Genomic DNA, 13,451 nt, shown 5'->3' on the forward strand with positions numbered 1-13,451 from the left:
CTGAGAGAAAAGACAGTTTTGTGCCAAAAAATTCATTCTGATTCCCTGTTAGCTGTTAACGGGAATCTTTTAAATGAATTTTTGCGCCGATCAAATATGTGTTTTTACTCATCTCGTACAATAGTCGCGGTACAAAGGCGCACGTCCTCACGGCTGAAATGGAGAGAAGACTTGGATACAGAAACTAAGAAATACCAACCTGCCCTGTTAGCTTGCTGAGAAGAACGAATGTATTTTATTATTTTTTCATTATTGCTCTGGTTCAGGAGCCCGGCTGCAGTCTCCCCCCCCCCCCCGACCTGACATTTTAATGTGTCTCTTTAATAATACACCGGCTCTCTGGAGGGGACAGACCCCATTTAAAAAAAAAAAAAGAGCTTTCTCCATTTTACTGTAGGCCCACAGTTCATGCACTTAATGGGTCATTTACTCTCAGAAATAATTCCTCAGAGGAATGCAATGACAAATGGGAGCAATACCCCTCAGTTGATCTCAGAAGAACTTGTCATTAGTTGAAGATTTAATTGTTTTCATAAGACGGTGCAAAGGTGGAACTTTATGACATTCTCTCAAAAGATCAATGCGATTACGCCGGCTGTTAAGACTTTCCCTGCCATTAAAAACTCATTAGTAGTTTGGAAAAGAACAAAAAAATACAAACATGTTCATATGTTCCCGAGGTCCGGTATTCAAGGGTCCTATGTCGCTTGTGAGGAACCTATGTTCTGAGGGTCATATGTTCTCAGAGTCCAATGTTTCCAGGGTCATATGTTCACAGGGTCGTACATACCTCGAGTTTTATATCCCAGGGTCCTGAGCTTTCAGAGTCCTATATCCTAGAGTCCAATGTTTCCAAGGTCATACGTTCCTAAGGTCCGGTATTCAAGGGTCCTATGTGACTACGAACCTATGAGCCTATGGTCCAATGTTTCCAGGGTCATATGTTCTAACGAGTCCTATGTCCCAAGTTCCCTGTATCCCAGGGTCATATTCCCAGGGTTTATAGGTCCCAGGGTCTTATATCTCAAGGTCGTATATGCCTAGGGTTTTACATCCCAGGTTCGTATTAACGGTCCTTTAACCCAGGATATTGTGGTCCCAGAGTCCTCTGTTTCCAGGGTCCTATAACCCAATGGTCCTGTGTTTCCAGGGTCTTATCTTCAAGGGTCCAATGTTCCCAGTAGCAGCTACTCAAGCATAGAGTCCTATGTTCCCAGAGTCCTATGTTCCCATGGTATAATTTACCCAGAATCTTTTATTCCAGGGAATTATGTTCCCAGGGTCCTGTGTTTCAAGGCTACAATATCCTAGAGTACTAAATTCCTAGTGTTCAATGTTTCCAGAGTTATATTTTCCCATACCCCTTTATACCAGGGTCCTATGTTCCCATGGTCCTGTATTCCAGGCTACTATGTTCTCAGATCCCTTTATTCCAGGGTCCTATGTTCCCAGATCTCTTTATTTCAAGGTCTTATGTTCCCATGGTCCTTTATTTCAAGGTCTTATGTTCCCATGGTCCTTTATTCCAGGGTCCTCAAAGTAGGAGATTGACCGAGGCTATCCTTGCAGTTCAAATAGCAAAAGAACAAAGGAAGACCAACATTTCAAATGCGGTTTAAATGATTAAAAATCCATTCGGCCACTGAAAAAAAAACTGTCTTAGCCGCAATTTTGAGGGTGTAGGTTTCAAGCAGCGTAACATCAGTCGGCTGCAAACTGTAGGTGGGTGTGCTCAACATATTGACCCAGGTAAGAAACATCGCTGACCACATATATACCCTTTGGAAGGTCTTGTTAATCTGTCATATTAAGAGGATATTGAGCTGGGGAACGCGGGATCCCGGGAACAAAGATACACTCCGGAAACGGGAGCTCGTGGCATCAATAGCACCAACCAAGTCTACAATTAGTGGTCTCTTTTTTCCCGATAGTGGGAAATGACCTTTGTCTGTCCATCGGCAGGAGGCACAGACTCATAGCAAGGCCGTATAGCCCGATACAATACCATGAGCCTCTGCTGTTTGCCAGCAGGAAGACAAGTGAGAGCCCGTCCCAACAGACACGCCTCTCCTGCTTGATGTTACCTGGAGTAACATATGGAATCCCTGCTGTTTGTTTCGTCAACATATACCACAAGACATGTGCCAGACGGATTCAGAAACTTGATTGAAGTATCATTTATGGGCCTCCCGGGATCACCAGAAAAGGAAATTACACCTGGTTGTATGTTTTGTTTGGCTTTCCAGGAGGCGTAATAACAATGTGATACGTTTACATAGAAACAGTCATCCGTCTCCCACCTCTAAGAAGCGATAATTATCAGCGTTCTCGAACATTTGTTTTCCACGTGCGTCTCACATATTGAGTCCTAATTTGATTTCACACGCCGCTCCAGTGCCTGCAGAGCAGCGCCAGAGTGGAAATGAAGAACGTGTTTTGTGATGCATCCTCATCAGCTTTTAACTATTAAGCTCGGCAGACCACCAAGGGGGTCCGCACCTCTTTTCCCTCGTGTTCCAGTAGTCGTAGGAACCCCAAATGAGTTATAACACTTGTGTTATTTTAGTATGACGTGTTCTATTAATTTTCGGAAAAAAAAATATTTTCAAAAGAATCACTTTGAACTATGAACATCCAGCCAAGTATGAGCCAGATTCCTCAAAAATGTCGACTAATAAAACATCTTTTTGGAAAGATTAGGACCTAAAGAATCAGAATCTGCAACAAAAATCACAATAAAACAAAGTATTGGTCTGTTAGGAAGGAGTTTCAGTCAAAAAACGGTGTTGTTCCGTTCAAAAATAGAAAAATTACTTATTTTATGGCAAAAAATTGTCCGATTTGGGCATGCTGGGTACCGAAATTAGAAATATGGGCGGACTCAGAAATGTGAGCCGGAAAAACAGCAAAAGAAACCGTTTTGTGACTTTACAGGTGCTAATAGAGGGTTTATAAGGATTGTGATTGCTTTGTTAGATTCCCACCAGTAACGTTTACGTGTGTGTGTGTGTGCGTGTGTGTGTGTGTGTTTTACTGAAAAGGGGTTAAGGGAATACGACCATCAAATATGCATCTGAGCACAGCTGTTCTCCCCCACGCAGGAGGCACGGCGTCCCAGCAGAGAGGCTTCCTGGGCTGCATCCGGACTCTGACCGTCAACGGCGTGCACTTCGATCTGGAGGAGCGGGCCAAGATGACGCCGGGCGTGACCTCCGGTTGTCCCGGCTACTGCAGCGGCTCCACCAGCCTCTGCCACAACAGGGGGAGGTGCGTCGAGAAGAGCAACGGCTTCGTGTGCGACTGCTCCCAGTCGGCCTACGGAGGGACCACCTGTAACCAAGGTGAGCCCCCCCTCGCCCCCCCCTCCTCCACCCGCGATCGACGACCAAAAAAAGGCTCCACGCTTTAATGTAATTAAGCGGGTTAATGTAGATTACGACAAATAAATAATCGATCGTCGCCAAGGTTATTCCGTTGCGGCCCCGTCGATAAAAATGCAAGTGATGCCAGAGGCAATTAATACTTGTCCCTGCTCCAGACTCCGAGAACATTTAAAATGCATTAGACCAAATTATCTCCTACGAGCACAGACGCCGGCACAGCCGAGGCCCCGCCAGAGCAGCCGGCGGTGCAGACAGATCATATATGTGGAGAGATATAGTTTTTAAGACGCGGGGATTTCTCTGAGTTCTGGCGGCGAGCGTGACCACACTGCAGTGTTTACACTGTTTCCTCTTGCTCAGTGTGTCGATTGGGAAAAAGCGGCACGGGCGCCAGGATGCAGTTAATCCGACTGCTGTTCGAAGATATTTCTGATTTAGTGCAGCTTGGATCTGGAGCACGGTGAGCTGTGTGGTTGTGGTGCCTCTCAGACGCGACACCTGGAGGTCACACTCTCTCCCTTCGGTCTGTGTCTCTGGGAGTTAAACTCTCAGGTGTGAAACGCAGCTCGAAGATAAATGTGTGATAGTATGATGGACGATTTTTCAAGGCTCTGAAGTTCTGACATAATGAAAGTGCTTTAAAAGTAAAGGTTTGATAAATTTACCACTACAATGCCCAAGTGCCCTTCAGCCACCAGGGGGCGACTCCTCTGGTTGTATAGAAGTCTCTGCTTCATGTGTTGAGGCTGCATTCTCTCTCCTGACCACCAGGGGGCGACTCCTCTGGTTGTATAGAAGTCTCTGCTTCATGTGTTAAAGCTGCATTCTCTCTCCTGACCACCAGGGGGCGACTCCTCTGGGTGTATAGAAGTCTCTGCTTCATGTGTTGAGGCTGCATTCTCTCTCCTGACCACCAGGGGGCGACTCCTCTGGTTGTATAGAAGTCTCTGCTTCATGTGTTAAAGCTGCATTCTCTCTCCTGACCACCAGGGGGCGACTCCTCTGGTTGTATAGAAGTCTATGCTTCATGTGTTAAAGCTGCATTCTCTCTCCTGACCACCAGGGGGCGACTCCTCTGGTTGTATAGAACTATATATAAATTACTCTACTTCTCTGGTTGTATAGAAGTCTATACAAATGACTCTACTAAACTCAAAACCAGAAGACAATGGGGCGGGGCTTCTTCTATACGGTCTACAAGCACCACTGAGGCTCTCGTGGTGTAAACAGCATAAGACAGTGATGTAATGGTGTCTTGATGTGTTGCCGTACTGTGGCAACCATCCCTTCCACACTCCCCAACTTTAGGAGCAATGCTTTATTTTGAAAGACATGAAATGTGTTTTTTTCACACACACACACAAAGCAGAATTATGCACAAGCTGGCTTGTTAAGAGAGGGATCCCTGTGGATTGTTGACTGAATCATAGTTTCATAATGTGCTGTCGACGTGTTGGCTTATTATTTGGAGAAGTGCGTGCACACGATCCGCTCGTCAACCCGTCCGTTGCATTTCCCTGCGCCAAGTTTTGCTCGAGATAACAGAAGTTTTCAGACCACAGAATGAAACATCATGTCCTGCTGCAGCCTCGCTCTGCAAGATGGATTGTAGGTACACGGTAAATATACAGTAAATGCCCAGAGAGTTCTGGAGTACCTTCATACACACACACTGATGCATCTCTGAAGAAAGACATTGTTTTTGGACAGATTTTCATCCCCCCGCCAAAAACGTGCCCTCCCTCGAGCTGTACCCTTTGAGCACAAAGTACTTTTTTTACTTACTCACTATTTTATTGAGTTGTATAGAAGTCTATGATTCATGTCTTAAAGCTCCATTCTCTCTACTGACCCTCATCTGACAACTCCTCTGGTTGTATAGAAGTCTATGCTTCATGTGTTAAAGCCGCATTCTCTCTCCTGACCACCAGGGGGCGACTCCTCTGGTTGTATAGAAGTCTATATAAATGACTCTACTCCTCTGGTTGTATAGAAGTCTATGCTTCATGTGTTAAAGCTGCATTCTCTCTCCTGACCACTAGGGGGCGACTCCTCTGGTTGTATAGAAGTCTATATAAATGACTCTACTCCTCTGGTTGTATAGAAGTCTATGCTTCATGTGTTAAAGCTGCATTCTCTCTCCTGACCACTAGGGGGCGACTCCTCTGGTTGTATAGAAGTCTATATAAATGACTCTACTCCTCTGGTTTTATAGAAGTCTATGCTTCATGTGTTAAAGCCGCATTCTCTCTCCTGACCACCAGGGGGCGACTCCTCTGGTTGTATAGAAGTCTATATAAATGACTCTACTCCTCTGATTGTATAGAAGTCTATGCTTCATGTGTTAAAGCCGCATTCTCTCTCCTCACCACCTGGGGGCGACTCCTCTGGTTGTATAGAAGTCTATGCTTCATGTGTTAAAGCTGCATTCTCTCTCCTGACCACCAGATGGAGACTCGTCTGGTTGTATAGAAGTCTATGCTACCTGTTTTTCCTACTTTTTGATTGAGTTGTGTTGATTTTTCCAGCGGACATTTTTTTTATATCTTGAGGTCTGTGAACATTTCAACATCTGGAGGCCGTGATCTTGGTTTGAAAAACAGTTATAACAAACCTCCCAGCTAAAAACAACTCTTCTTCTTCTTCTTCTTCTCTCTCTTTCTCTGCAGAGGTGTCGGTGTCCTTCGACACGGAGTCCTCGGTGACCTACACCTTCCAGGAGCCCTTCTCGGTGATGCAGAACAGACGCTCGCAGGCCTCCAGCGTGTCGGCGGAAAGCAGCAGCAGGGCCAGAGAGGACGTGGCCTTCAGCTTCGTCACCTCCCAGAGGCCGGCCATGCTGCTCACTGTCAGCACCTTCAGCCAGCAATACATCGCTGTCATCCTGGCCAAGAACGGTACGCACACGCTTCTGCATTCATACTGTGGGAGAAAGAAAGAAAGAGGAAAAAATAAATGAAAAAAAAGACCTGCTGCACTGTAATAACTCATTGAAGTGACATATATAGTTATCTCCGCCAGGCGCAAGCCTGTGGGGAGATCATGCATTCAAGTGTGTGTGTGTGTGTGTGTTTGCAGATGTGTGTGTCTGTCCAAGGCTAATCTCTCTTATTACTCAACCCAGGTGAATAATATTTTTTTCAGGTTATTTCTGGGCTGCTCGTGGTTGCGGTGATTGTTTTATACCGGCGTGGACCGCTGCCTCTAGAGGGCGGTAGTGATAAAAAAAATCACCTTCAGTGGCAAAAGGGCAATGTAATGATGTAATAACACGATTGGTGTCGTATAACGATGCTCTGTTTCTTTTTAAGGGTTTTCTTTTCGAGGAAGCAGTCAAGGAACACATTTCGTTTAATTTTTTCCCGCTAAGTGGTTCAGTGATTAAACCAGCTGTCGAAATATCCACTCCAGGTTGAGGTATTTTGAATTTCTATAACCCACTTTGCAATTAGTAAAGCCGCTCAACAGGGATGAAGCAAATTAATGGAGTTTTTTTAGTCTTGTTTTCTTCCTGTAAGGTTATTTTTGAGGCTTTTTTTTCTAACTTCATGGCAAATAAAAAAGATGTGACATCAGTGTCTGATTTAATATAAAATACAATCATCTTCATAAATGTAGACTTCTTATTGAATATGTATTACATCACTATTTTTGAAGACATTTTTTGGAATGGATGTAAATTTTTAATATAAATATATATATTTTTACATCTACGCACCCTCCATTGAAGAACTTCTGCTGTAGAGCCTCTGTTGGTGTGCAGAGAGTTATGACACGGCAGATAGAGGGCGACTCCTCTGGTTGTATAGAAGTCAATGCTTCATGTGTTGAAGCTGCATTCTCTCTCCTGACCATCAGGGGGCGACTCCTCTGGTTGTATAGAAGTCTATGCTTCATGTGTTGAAGCTGCATTCTCTCTCCTGACCAACATGACTTTATGTCTCTAGTTTCCAGTCTTCTTCTATACAGCATGATGTTCATTTAGTACATTATGGTCTGTTAGAGTCAAACAGACCATAAAGCAGGGGACGCTTTAGGGGCGGGGCTTCAAGGTGATTGACATGCAAATGTATTTTTGGACTAACGAGTCACATTCACTGCATTTATTTATAGATTTACATTTAACTCCAGAAGAAGCAGCTTGGTTACGCGTCGTTATAGTTGTCAAATAAGACAAACGGGCAGAAAGCAGGAGCCCCAGAAAAAAAACACCTCAGTTTCTGATAATAAGGGAAAATCCACCGCTCTCGCCAGCTGACACAATTGTGTCACCATGGCTACCGAATCTCTCTTTTTTTCCCCGTGCATAATTACACAGGAGATTGCTTCCTTCTGACAGCCGGCTCGGTCCACTTTGCATTCGCACCGCAAACGAGATACGCCAGAGTTCACTTGCAGACCGCCGTTTTTTTTTTTTTTTTTTTTTAGGGGGTTGAAGAATCCACTTTAATGAATCAATCATATCCCCAGTGCACTCCAGCAACCAAAGTGTGTGTGTGTTTTTTTTTTAGATTTTTTTTTTAACCTCTGGCAAGAACTGATTGCAAGGACGTGCGCAGATTTTCCCGCCAAAACATTGTGCGAAACCCGGGGCTGTCTGGAGGAGTCCAGGAGCCTCTTCATTAGCACATCTCAAGAGGGTTCTGGCGGCGTGGAGCAGAACCGAGAGCGAGGCGGCGGATGTGTTCCTCACAGCTGATTACGGGCTAATGAAGAGATGAACCCTCGGCTCGCGGTCCGATACGCTACTCCAGTCCAGATGCACCATGAAAAAAAGTTGTTGTACATCCGAAAGGAAAAGATTTTAAATGAGGGGGGAAAAAGGGACTCAGTGGAGGACTCCGCCAAGGTCTGAGTCCCACAAGCAAAGAACAGTGTTTGTGTTTTTAAAAAATTCATATTTTCGCGAAAAAACGGCGCAAAAATACGAATCCGCTGCTGTTAAGGGCGAATTATACTCCTGCAACTACAACTGCTGCTGCCACGCAGTCGGATTGACGGACTCGTTTTGGTTTATGGTTCCCGTGCGTTTTTCATACGCCAGACCAGCAGGTGGCGCAACGTTTAGAGTCGACCTGCACACCGACGTTCACCGATGTCTCCCTCCAGGAATTCACCTCCATCTGCGTGTCCTGATACTTTATAAATGCTCATATTTGTGGACCTCTTCAGCCAAACGTTCTTCAACGGGATCCATGGTTCGTGTTTCTGCTCTGGCTTTTAAAAACAGCGGTATTACGCTATGAAACCGGACATGAGAGACTCAGAAAGGACGTGGTTAGCGGACCAATCACAGCCTTGTGGGCTTGCGTAGCTTTGACGGATAGTCAGAAATTTGGGGTGATGCACGCAAAATGGCCGATTTGACCACGCAAGGGCGGCCATGGTCTTGCGTGTTTGTGTCTCTGCGTAAAACCTGAGTATAAATCAGCCTTTACATCCGCCAAACTCTGTAGTTTCCTTCCCTCCCCCCGTCTCCCTTTTTCTGTGCTCTTACGTGTGTCTGTCAACATGTTGTGTGAAACTACCCAATGAACACTCAGGAAATCCCTAAGGACCCACCCACATACGCTGTTTTTTAGTCAGATAGACAACATACAACCCACCGTCTACCATTTCATTCATATATATCACTGCTTTGTGAACCTAAGACCTTTGGGAAAACAATGTCCACCACCAAAACAGAGGAGAGTTATGTTTTCTCAAGCGATATGAAGAATATTTAAAAATCAAACTTCAATTTTCCAGCTTTAGGGCCATATTATCACTTTACATTTGGGTCTTGGGACAGTGCTGCCTAATTATATAGAGAGTTGAGATTGTTGTGCAATTTTTGATGTGACACATGGGTATGTATCTCATATGCAAGTGACTTTAAAAGGTGAATTTAAGAAATTATGTAAAATCGACGGTCATAAATGAGAACAAGAATATTTGAGTGATGGGTCCAGCTGTCTGAGAGACAGACAGGCAGATGTTTGAACACATGATCTCCCAACAGGCTTACACACCTTGCAGAGATAAAAGAAAAAGACACTTAGACTGCAAACAAACAGAAAAATACCAGGATAAACTCAAAAAGACGCGCCAGCGATCGGACTAAACTGTTCCACTATCTTCTTTCTTCAGAAATAGGTTCCTCTCTCGCTCCGGAGTGCTTCCTGCTGTCAGCGCAGTATCTCAGCGTTGTCAGCTCCCGACACAATAAAAGGCCTCAAAAGCTTTAAGCTGACAGCTTTAAAGCCGTCTCCAAACTTTCGGAGCGTTGCGCGGCGGCGGCGGCGGCGGCTTCGGCGGCGCGGAGTCCTATAAGTCATCTCTCCGGCGGTAGAACAGAACTCCCATGTTCCCCGGGTCTCCGTAAACACCGAAGGGCAGAAGGAGACACTTCATCCGCGGTGACCTTCCTCTGCAAGGAGCACCCTCCGGGTTTGAAATGAATCACTGCACAGAGCCCTGCACCTACAGACCGGGAATTGTAATATTGACCCGGCTCCACTTGACAATGCATAGCTATCTGACTGTTTGATCTGCCAGCCATTATGTGTGTGTGTGTGGGAGGAACACTGAGCACATATTGACTTTTTTTTTTTTTACTGTGTGGGAGCGAAGGGCTCAGAGATAAATATTAGTATCTCTCAAAAGGCAATTGAAGAAGTTTAGATATAGCGGTCTATTTATAAATGGATATATAGAAGCGGGCCACATCATTTCGGTAAATCGGTGTGTTCTCTTCTGCTCACAAAGCGACGCTCGCACACTTGGAGCCTCAGAGTCGTGTCAGCGGACTGGACTCCAGTCTGGGGCTTCTTTAGAAGTTACACAAGCACAATGCTGAATGCCTCATTATGAAGACGCTTCAATGGGAGCGTCTTTACAGAGGTCCGCTTAACCCGCTGAACCCAGAGCAGTTTTGGGGCGTTTTCTTTGTAGCTCCTGCTCCAGTTTACTGGCCTCGTTTGTACATACAGTAAGTCCTGTAGCGCCAATAAAACAGCATTATTGTGGCTAGAAACTAAGGGAAAATATGTCTTTTCAAACATGTCTTTTCATATGTCTTTTTGTGCAGAATTCAGGGCTCATGGAAAGCCTGGAAAAGCCATGTCATTTTAAAAGGAAAAAGTCCTTGAAAAAAATAACCCCCCAAAAGTGAAGTAAAGGTCATGTGAGCGTGTTATATTCATGTGTTCATGACGTTCATTTAGTTATAAATAATGAATCTGCTTTTCAAAGAAAGAGGCTCAAAATATCAGCAGCATACATACAGGCATCTATATAAATGTTTATTCTTTTAATAAACTATTGTCTCTCATTCATTTGAGTCATTTAAGGTTTACTGTATGCTTTGAATCCTCATTGTTAGTTTAAAAACTACATTTTATCACTTTTTACTGTCTACACACACATTTCACACAATGTTTGCTCATGGACATTTGGTTTAAAGTCATGGAAATGAACCCTGCGTATTAAACAGTTACAATGCAATAAAGCAAAAAATGAATCAACTAAAAATGGGAAAACTATGGAATCTGTTCATCAAACATTTGCTAATGTCGTAAAAAAAAATGGAGGCTGTGCGAGCTTTGTACATCGAGCTATTCACATTTTTACAACCTCTACTTACGGCCTCTCTGCTCTCTGCTCTCTGCTCAATTACGGGCAGTTCAGTCGATGTTTCATGGAATTGTTGTCACGTGACAGTCGGTCTCAGGAGAATCGCTCACGGCTTCCTCGTGGCGCCGAAGGACCTCAGAATTTATTGTTTTTTACAGAATCCGGTTAAAGCAAACGGTTCATTCGGGGGCGAGATTTTAAAACCAGACGTGTAGAATAAAATGCCTTGGATGAAATATTCATCGCGCGCGACGCGTTCCAGAACAGTCCGGGGAGAAAAAGGTGAAACGCCTGACGATAACGATGGTTTTTCCCGCAGCTTCTGGCTCGGATTAAATGGTGTCGTTTTTTTTGGCCGCTGTTCAGAGAAAACACGCTTTCATGCGTCGCCGCCGGTGGGTTTGGGGCTTCAGAGGAGAGCTGACGTGTCTTTTTACGCTCTGTGTGCAGGGAGTCTGCAGATCTGGTATCACCTTCAGACCGACAGGAGCCCCGACGTGTTCAGCCCCGTCGTCACCAACCTGGCCGACGGACGGCTGCATCGGATCCGAATCCACCGAGTGGGAAAGAACCTCTACGTGCAGGTACAGGAATACTGTGTAGAGAAAGTTTGAGCTTATCGGAATAATATTTACTCAAAGACTTTCAGGTAGCATCGGTATCACATCCCAATTAACCTCAGACAGGATCACGATCTTATCGCAGTCATTTTTTTATTGTTGGTGCTAAACTGTTTAGCTAACGAATTAAAAAATGTAAAAAAAATTAAAAAACAGACCAGAGTCCATTCAAAATTTCGACGCTTCAAAGTTTGTTGGAGGTTTTTTTGTTGCTTTTCAAAGCCACGAGATCCACGTCCGAACCTGCCGACTCAGATCCGCGTTTTGACAGTTTTATGTTTTGTAAATGTTCATATCTTCGCGATAAAACATCCCAAAAATACGGTTCGACGTCTCCCGCAAACACTGGACTTCCTGCTTCCGCCGGCTTCCTCCCGCGACATTTTACGCGACTCGCGCGGCGAGATAGAGGCGTCGGCGCGTCATGCGACGCGGTTGCAAAAAAAAAAAAAGTACTCGTGACACGAAATTCTTCACTGTGATTTGTAAACTACCGTTCAAAAAGTTTGGGGTCACCAGACAAATGTTCAGTTTCTTCACAAGTTCTCTCATGAACATCCTTCATTTCTAAGAACAAGAACAGACTGGAGAGTTTCACATGAAAGTTTCTCTTTTTTCGGCCATTTTGAGAGTTTAATGGACCCAAAAATGTGATGCTCCACATACTAAACTAGACAGTTTTATAGTTTTTATAGCTTCTGCACAAAGGTTTTAAGGGTTTTCAAGAGATATTTTAGTTTTTTTCAGGGTTTTCAAAGGCTTTCAAGGGTTTAAGGGTTTTTTCTAACATTACTTTAAGAATTTTCAAAGGGTTTTCAAAGGTTTTCTACTCATCCATTAATCTTCTAAGGCGATGATTAAACACAATGTAAATGGGCTGTTTCCACCTAGAATAGTCTTTTACCACGTTAACAATGTAGAGAGGGTATTTATGATTCATTTAATGTTATCTTCATTGAAAAAAAACAGTGCTTTTCTTTGAAAAATAAGGACATTTCTAAGTGACACCATATGTCTGTCGACATTTAGTGAAAAAACTGACTTTTTTTCGCCTTGTGACAGTGGTGCCTCATTATATAGAGAGCTGAGATTGTTCTGCAATGTTTGATGTAACACATGAGTACGTTTCTTCCATGCAAGTGCCTTTAAGAGGCGAATGTAAAATCGAGAAGGCGTGTTACCACATCCCCGCCTCACGACAGCGCGGTGAAGCACATTAGGAGTTTTTATTCAAAATAAATCACGACCGGCGTGTTAATGCACGCCGAATAAATGCAGAGCTCACAGGATGAGCGCCTCCTAAATTACCGGGTGACCGGTTGCTGTCAAGCAACGGAGCAATTAATGTTTTTTTTCAAAAGGAGTCTGATGCAGCCAACAACAACAACAACAACAAACCTACTGGATCTGTCTCCGTGTAAACCGTGATCTCCACCGCAGCGACATGGATCCTCACTCGCTGGTTTATTACATCTCTGTCGGCCTTTTTGTTTTTTTTATTCAACGGAAGTGGACGCAATCAAAAGCTTTGTGTTGCGGATATGTGTGTGTGTGTGTGTGTGTGTGTGGGTGTCATGAAGCCGCAGAGAAGACGATTCCCGATCCATAATGTATTGAAACGCCGCCGCCGCCGCCGCTGGTGTTAGCTTGGTTTAGATTTCTGGTAATTGCCTTGTTATTTGATTTCTCTCCACTCAACCAGATCGACCAGGACATCCACAGAAAGTACACACTGTCATCCGAGGCAGAGCTGATCTTAATCAGGTCGCTGACATTGGGCAAAGTCACCAGTAAGTCCCGCCTCCTCCCTCTCTCGCTGTCACGTCACCTCCGG

At 44.4% G+C, this 13,451-nt stretch overlaps 1 protein-coding gene across 1 annotated transcript in view; it reads left to right on the forward strand.

The window, feature by feature from the left end:
- The window catches only part of cntnap5a (contactin associated protein family member 5a), a 105,462-nt gene that overhangs the window by 82,316 nt on the left and 9,695 nt on the right, over positions 1–13,451 (forward strand). Inside the window, exons 18-21 of the mRNA XM_068571908.1 lie at positions 3,102–3,341; positions 6,053–6,280; positions 11,448–11,581; positions 13,320–13,407. Of these exons, the coding sequence (XP_068428009.1) occupies positions 3,102–3,341; positions 6,053–6,280; positions 11,448–11,581; positions 13,320–13,407 (690 nt within the window). The remainder of the gene's footprint in view (positions 1–3,101; positions 3,342–6,052; positions 6,281–11,447; positions 11,582–13,319; positions 13,408–13,451) is intronic.

The sequence above is a fragment of the Clinocottus analis genome, unplaced genomic scaffold, assembly GCF_023055335.1.
Source record: "Clinocottus analis isolate CAN_PGR_092001 unplaced genomic scaffold, fCliAna1.0.p SCAF_12, whole genome shotgun sequence".
In the NCBI taxonomy this organism is placed as follows: Eukaryota; Metazoa; Chordata; class Actinopteri; order Perciformes; family Cottidae; genus Clinocottus; species Clinocottus analis.